General features: G+C 22.7%; 2 protein-coding genes across 2 annotated transcripts; both read right to left on the reverse strand.

Annotated features, from left to right (window-relative positions):
* Positions 1-978: 978 nt before the first annotated feature.
* On the reverse strand, positions 979-2,291 carry LOAG_10675 (hypothetical protein; the record flags this gene model as incomplete). The annotated part of the gene is made up of 3 exons (XM_003146201.1): positions 979-1,083; positions 1,655-1,792; positions 2,205-2,291. 3 exons carry the CDS (start codon positions 2,289-2,291, stop codon positions 979-981), a joined length of 330 nt encoding a protein of 109 aa, XP_003146249.1.
* A 135-nt stretch (positions 2,292-2,426) lies between these two features.
* LOAG_10676 (hypothetical protein) lies at positions 2,427-7,660 on the reverse strand (the record flags this gene model as incomplete). Its single annotated transcript, XM_003146202.1, has 7 exons — positions 2,427-2,460; positions 2,527-2,566; positions 3,236-3,272; positions 3,808-3,980; positions 4,426-4,480; positions 5,031-5,189; positions 7,643-7,660. The coding sequence occupies 7 exons, from the start codon at positions 7,658-7,660 to the stop codon at positions 2,427-2,429; spliced, it is 516 nt and encodes a 171-aa protein (XP_003146250.1).
* Positions 7,661-8,164: the final 504 nt, after the last annotated feature.

Genomic DNA, 8,164 nt, shown 5'->3' on the forward strand with positions numbered 1-8,164 from the left:
GAATTGTCAAATGTAATGTCACCCAACATATTATGAAAGCATTTTTAGGAAATCTAAATCATTTAGGTGGAATAATTTCATTCACGTGACAGCACTTTTTTTTTTTTTTTTTTGTACAAAAGTGCTTTTTAGTTAAAATAGCTCTCTTTTTTTTTTTTTTAAATTGTATTTTCAATCTATCATTCATCTTTTTTCAATAAAAATGATCTTTTATTGGCAAAAAAAAAAAAAAAAATTAGAATTGCTTTTAAAGTACCGCTTAAATGCACATTTCATTTTGCACTTTTATTGCATAAATTATTCATAAAAAATTGATTTGAAATAAAATTATGACAAATAGGTTCACGTACGTCAAATATGTTTAACAAAAATGTCACCATAAAAATGACTTTTACAATGACAAATTTATTGTTAAAGTTATTTTGCATAAAGTATCTATTAATTATTCTTTAAATAATTAGTACTGTTGTCTCATTAGTTTTCTTCAAATTTATGGTAATATTTTAGTTTCAAAAATGTCACCACAAATGCATATCATGAAAGAGGACATTTATATTGATAAATATTTGCTAAAGAAATTATGCGCAAAATATCTATTAGTTAAAACAATTTTATCCAATGTATCTGTTAATTTATTTTTTTAAACAATTAATGCTATTATCTTATTAGCCTTTTTTTTTAAATTTATTTTTTATATTCACTTTGATATTTAAATGTTTACTATTATTTGTGTGGTAAAATTTCAGAAATTATAATAAAATTTTAAAATTAAATTTTATAAAGAAAATAATTAAAGAAATATTTTAAATGAAATATTTCGTAAAATTGAACTTTTGTTTTCTATTTTATTTAAATAAGTATTGAAATATTATTTCATGCTTTTAAAATACATGACTATCATTTATGATACAACGATAATAAGATGACAAGATGACAAGATGACAGACAGACGATGACATATTCATAATTTTGTTTTATTTAAGCAACTGTTGTTAATGATACTGTTTTGATAATATCATCGTTATTTGTTGTTGAATTTGAATGCGCAAAAAGTATACGTGGATCATCATCAGTTTTTTTCGCCTATCAAATACATATATTATTAAAGAAAATCTTGCTAAAAGTAAAAACGTTTACCCAAATTTTGGGTAAAAAATTAAGCATATGCAAATTAATTAACCATATGCAAATTAATTAACCGTATCCATCACATCATTATATCATCAAATAAAACATTAGAAGTTATTTGTTTATTTATGTTTAAATCAATTTTAGCTAATATTTTTGTCCTAATTTTTTAAACATTTTAATGCTTGGATTAATTGTTGCACAAATTAATTGCATAATTTGATCATTTTCAACTCATTCATTATAATTAATTATCTGTTATTGAATTAATTAAATTTATATACCTGAATTCATGTATTTGAATTGAATTAATTAAATTTATTATCTAATCGAATTTGACTATTATAATATTTTTGAAATGATAAAATTTGAAACTTTTAAATAAATTGAATATTGGTTAATAAGTAAATATTCGTATAAGTAAATAATTAGGATAAACAAATTGTTTAAAAGTTTTGAAAGCTTTCACAGGTTTAAAAGTTAAATGTTTAAATGTTTATACTAAATTTTAATTAAATAATTATACCAAAGTGGTAAAGAAAAGGATTTGATCAACGGTTCCGATGCCATCATGCCGATTAACATCAAAAATAACGACACTTTTTGGTTCAATAAATGTAAAAACCGGTTTTACCCTGTACAACTCATTGTCTGTACATTTTACCTAAATAATAAATTTGAATAAATAAATAAATTATTTCAATTTTTATATGCAATATATATATATATGTCGCTTAGAATTTTTGCATTTAATTTGTAATATTTTCATTTCGTGCAATTTCAAAATGCATGCATGCACGCATATATGCATGCATTTGCATTAGATTCTTTTTTCGTTTCATGAATAAAATAGTAGCTATTCAGGATGTTGATTCAATGCACTTAGCTTTATTGCTTTTAATAACAAAAAAGTAAAAAAAAATAAAAACATCTCAGGTATAATTTTGATCATACCCTTAATCTTGATAAGGATTCTATTAACCTCTGACCTTAAATCAAGATTGCTTTTTTTAGTTAATCCTATTTAAAATCAACACCGCTTAGGTTTTGCACTTCATTTACAATGCTTTCTTTACTTTAAGCAATCTCAAATGCAAGTATGCATTAACTTTTAACCTTAATAAAGATTTTGCTGACCTCTGATCTTGACCTTTTACTGCCATTTTTAGTTAATCTTACTTGAAATATATGCTACCTAGATCCTGGCTTCGTAATGTTTACATTTAGTGCAACTTCAAATGCATGCATGCATGCATGCATTTACATTATTCTTTTCCTATTCATGCATAAATAATTGGCTACTTAGAGTATTTGTTGAATGCTTTATTGCTTCTAAAAGCAAAATATAAAAAATATTTCAACTCTACTACTTTTAAACATAATAAACATTCTGTTGACCTTTGACCTTGTCCCTCTCGATTGTTATTTTCAGCTAATCCTACACTTAAAGCAATATTTAATTTAACAAATATTTTCGAGAAAACATTAAAACTGCATCAATTCATTCATCGAAAATCTGATTCAAATTATTTCATCATAAGTGAAGATTTTACAAATGAAGCAATTTGATGAAGCTTATTAATTAATTATAAAACATGCACGCATATGCAAATTACTTTTCTTTCAATGTAACAAAAATATGGAAATGAGAATGAAAGTTAATATACATTTTCAAGCTATTTAAGAATATATAACCAAATACAGTAGTATGGTGGAAATTGAAAATTTCATCAGAGATGATAAACAGGATATGGATAAATAAATGAAGATGAACGGAAAATTCCGGATTTCGGATTCCGGATAATTATGTGCAACATTATCAATGTTTTCAATGTTTCAGAGATGGAAGAAGAAAAAAAAATGATATATTACAATGATGCTAATATGAAGCAAACTTTTTGTTTTTGTAAACATTTAAAATTTTCATTTTAATTTTTCAATAATAATTATTTTGAAGTGATATTTGTTTTCATATTTTCATTAAATTAAAACGAAATTATTACTATTTGCAAAATTATTGTTGTAACACTTTTTTTTTTATTTTTGCATCAATTATGAGTGAATAATTAATTAATTAAACAAATTTTGCTTCTATTATGCTAATAACCTTTGAATAATTCATGAATTTTGCATAATACAGTAAACTAAAATGTATTCCTTAATTATAAAATGATTTTTCTTTTTTTTTCAAGGATGAAATTCATGCTGAAATAGGTGAAGAATTTTGGACACTCCCTGTTTTAAGCAAAGAAATTCCGGAAACTATTTGTTATGAGCAAAATAATTCCGGATATTATTTGCTGCAAACAAAGGAATTCCGGATACCATTTGTTGCAAGCAAAGAAAATTTTAAAAAAGTGAATAAACGGATTGATAGTACGGAATTTTGAATGTTCCTAAATAAATAGAACTGGAATGTTTTGATATTCTTAACGGATCTTTTTGTTGTAAGTAAAGGAATTCCGGATACTACTCGTCATAAACAAAAGAATTTCCGATACTATCCGTTGAAAACATGAGAATTCCGGATACTATTTCTTGTGAGCAAAGGAATTCCGGATACTATTTGTTGTCAAAGTTTCTATTAAAACATATAATCTATCAGTTAAACATTTTATTAATTTTGTGTAAATTTTATTTTAAAATAAGAAAAAAAGATGACAAAATTAATTTGATAACCTTTATGGCAAAACGATTTTCAGTTGGATTTTTTAGTTGTATTTGTTGTACGGTATTTACTAATTTCCATTTAAGTTGACGTGGAAATACAGTAATATTATCTACCATTAATGCGCTTATAACCGTTCCATTCTCATTACTGTCATCAGAATTTATTGATTGTTTCATTTGTTCTAAAATTTTTATGGCAACAATTTTTTTCTTTTTTTTTGTTTTTGTAAAATTTAATTCATACAATTCATTCAACAATATTTGAACTTTTTTTAAAAAAAAGAATAAAAAGGAAAAATTTAATTTTTTTGCCTTTTTAATTGAATTATTGATTAAATGCAATACTTTAAAATTATTTTCTCTTCTATTGCAAATAATACATTAATAAAAATTAAAATTAACATTTGAATAGAATTCAATGGAATTTTAATAATAAAAATTAAAACTAACGTTAGAATAAAATTTAATTAAATTTTAATGATAAAAATTGAAATTAACGCTCGAATAAAATTTAGTGAAATTTTAATAGCTACGATAGTATTTGCTAATAAATTTCATTTATTGCCATAATTTTTTAACTAAAAAATTTTTTACCAAAAAAAAATATTTACAAATTAAATAGCATACCTTCGAGGTGGAAAAACTTTGTTTTTTCATTTTTTGTCGCTTGTAAATTCTTTTTCTAAATTCAAATTATTATAAAAATTATTATTGCATCAATTTGTTTGGATTTATTAGTCTATGAGAAAGATACAACAAATATTAGTCCAATAAGGTTAAAGGTTATAAAATTTTTAAATTATTATTTATCTTACTGAAAATGTGGCATTTAAATTATTGAAACAGATAGACTGTTCAAATCTCTTGTCAAATTTTATCTCAATTTATTTCTTAGTTTATCGCCCTCATTCCAGATATGAATTTTAATTTGATCTGTTAAATTATGACATTTGAGGCGAAGCAAGAGGAAACTATTGCTTGTAATAATTAGATTAATCACATCATAAGCTATAACAAAATGAAGCTAATACACTAATTTAATTGGAATCTTTTGTTTTAACAAGTGTTTTTTAATTAATTTCTAAATTAAATTACAATAAAGAAAAATTTTCCTTTGAAGTTAAACTTACCTGACAAGATTTTGATGTAAAAACTTATTGACATATCAGGAAGAAAAATGAAACGAATGTTACCTTCAAAAGCAGATGATTTTGATAATTTATAAATGTAACGTTAGATGAATGAAATCGTTCCGGTACCAATTCCGGTAATTCATTCCTGATGATTGCTTTTTTTACAGAACATTTACAATTTGACTTATTTAATGGTGCTATTTGTTGTGATAACAATTCGGGAATCCTTTTCGGTTGCTCAGATTCTTTTTTCTTTATCTGAATCAGAAATAATTTGATCATTTAAAGTATGCAAAAAAAATAAAAAAAATTATTGCGAAACTTTTGTTAAACTATTGCTAAAACTAATTATTGCTAATTAATGAATGAAGCAAATTAAGCGGAATTTTGCTAAATTATCATTAAAACTAATTATTGCTAATTAATGAATCGAATAAATCAAGTGGAATAGTTTTTTGTCACATTTTAAATATTAATCGAGAAAAACGAAAAATGAAGTAATGAATCATATAATACTAACTTAATTAACAATTTAATTGAGCATTTCAGAAAATAAATTACAATGTAATTATCGAATGAATAATTTAAGTATTAGTATTAGTTTCCTATTTTGTCTTTTTTTTTTTTTTTTTACTTAAGCTTATATATGGATGATTAATTTTTTGTCGCACATTTTTTTCATGATTGCTTATCCGGTATATTTTCTGAATTTGTTTCCGATTATTGCATATCCGGTTTTTTTGATATTATATTAATCATTGCTTGTTTTTTGCGATTATTTTAAATGATATTTTATAATTATTGATATATTTCTCATAATTGCACTCTGATATCTTATAATTAATTGGTGTAACTAACTGATAATGTTTTATCATTTTTGGAATGACTTCATTCATTGCTATTGGTTCGATTTTTTTGAAGGAATTTATCACTTATTAGGAAATTTATCTCTTATCACTTGCTTCCTTTAATTTAACATTACTTTTATCAATTACTAGAATAATTTAAATTTATCCTTCATTAGCTGATATAATTGAAATTTATTTTTCATCAGTTGAAATAATTTAGCAGCTGATAAGATAATTTAGGTTTATTTTTTATTAGACGTTAGGATAAAAATTTAAATATATTTTCGTCAACTGTTAGCACAATTTAGGTTTACCCTTTTAATAGCCGATAAAATAATTTAAGCTTATCATGTATTAGCTGTTAGAATATAATTCAAATTTACCTTTCATCAATTATTAGGATAATTTAAATTAACTTTTAACTTAAGTTTTACTCTTCAATAACCTATAGCATAACTTAGCTTTGCTATTCATTCTATATTGTTAGGATAAAATTTCATCAATTACTGGAATAATTTAGGAAGAAAAATGAGTTTATGAGTAATGAGTTTATGAGTGTTTCAAAATGAATGCAAATAAAGAAACAGTAATTAAGGAAGAAGAAAATTAAGAAATTGACGATTAAAAAATTTTATAATTAAGAAATCGTAATTTAAAATTAAGAAATTGGGAATTGAAAAAATTTGTAATTAAAAATTATAATTTAGAATTAAGAAATTTTTTAAATGTTGAAATATTTTAAAAATTATAGCAACAAACCAACGGCATAATTTTTAATTGCTTCTTACATGAACATATAATTGAAATAGCAATTAAAGGTGGCGATACAACAACCATAAATATGCTACCAGCACCCATTAGCATAGATATTTTTAAATAATTCAAAACAATCTATTTAAAAACATCCTTCAATTAATTTTATACACAAATAATTAATTTGCATATTTAAAAATATGATAAATTAAGAAATGAATTTTGGAAAACATTAAAATTTTCAGTATTGATAAGTTAGAAAATAGTATGCAAATTATATCCAAATTAACAAATTATTTTTTAAATTTAAGGGTAAATATAAAATTTAAAAAAAATAGTGTAAAAAATTAAATAATTATAAAAGAAAATTATGCAAATGTTGAGGGATATCTTTTAAAATATTTTATTAATTAAACTAAATTACTAGTTGGCAATAATTTGTATTAGTGAAAATGTTAGCTTTATTTATGAGCATAAAAGTGTTCTGGAAGTTTGAAATTCTATTAAAAATTTTAATTTGGTTTTAAGATGGTAAAAGTTGTCCATTAAATTATTTTTTATTACTTCAAAGGTTTTTTGTGATTTATTTATAAAAGTATAAAATTAACAAAATGTAAATTACTTATAATAATATAAATTAAATTATTCTGTAGTTTATTTACAGATAGAAGTCTTGGCACTTTTAGGGAAATTTTGATTAGATCAATTCATTAAGTTTTTTAATTACTCAACTGAATAAACAATAGCCTGATTTATTTAGTTGGCCGAAAAAAAAATAGAAATAAAAGTGTTTTTTCAGCCTTCTTACATTGTTCTGGTTTATTTTGATTCGTTCTTTTCAAGTAATAAATAAAATATCTTTGATTTAAATTTAAATTTTGAATTGGGACAATTTTATTTCTCACTGTTAAATGATATTATTGCTAAATGACGGGAAAGTTATTATCATTAGTAAGGGATAAAAGAGTAATGCAAAAAATTCGACATTATTTCAGGTCATAAAAATGGGTCATGATAATGATTACTGTAATGATTAAATTTTTTTTTTGCTTAATTAATACTAATTTTTATATGATATTAAATTATTGAACGATAGATATGCTACAATACATTGCCGATATCATTCATTGCTAAAAGGTCATACTAATTTCAGGTGACAAATGATTAATAGAAAATCCTGATAACCATTGATACTACTGTATCATCCTTGCATTTTTTTTTTACTGATTCATTAAATTTAGTTTGACACTTTATTCTATTTATTCATTTCACAAATTTCTCGTTACAAAATTTTTATTGTATTTTATTTCCAAACAATTTCAATATCAATGATTTGCTAAAAGGTTTTTTCAATGAAATAATTAATTGAGTAATTCAATTTATGGTACGATTAATTTGATAATTGATTAATTTATTTAATTTATAATATGATTAATTTAAAATAATTAATTGATTGTTTTAATTTATGGTATGATTAATTCCAAAAATATTATTGCTTAAACTATTGTTGTTAGATGAGCAAAATTGTTTCCTGTTCATACAATGTTGGCTTTTTATAGGATGCTATAAATATTTGAAAATTTCAAAAGATAAAATTTATTGCACATAAATTTCAAGCAAAAAAAAAAAAAA

This window comes from Loa loa, assembly GCF_000183805.2.
Source record: "Loa loa unplaced genomic scaffold supercont3.450, whole genome shotgun sequence".
In the NCBI taxonomy this organism is placed as follows: Eukaryota; Metazoa; Nematoda; class Chromadorea; order Rhabditida; family Onchocercidae; genus Loa; species Loa loa.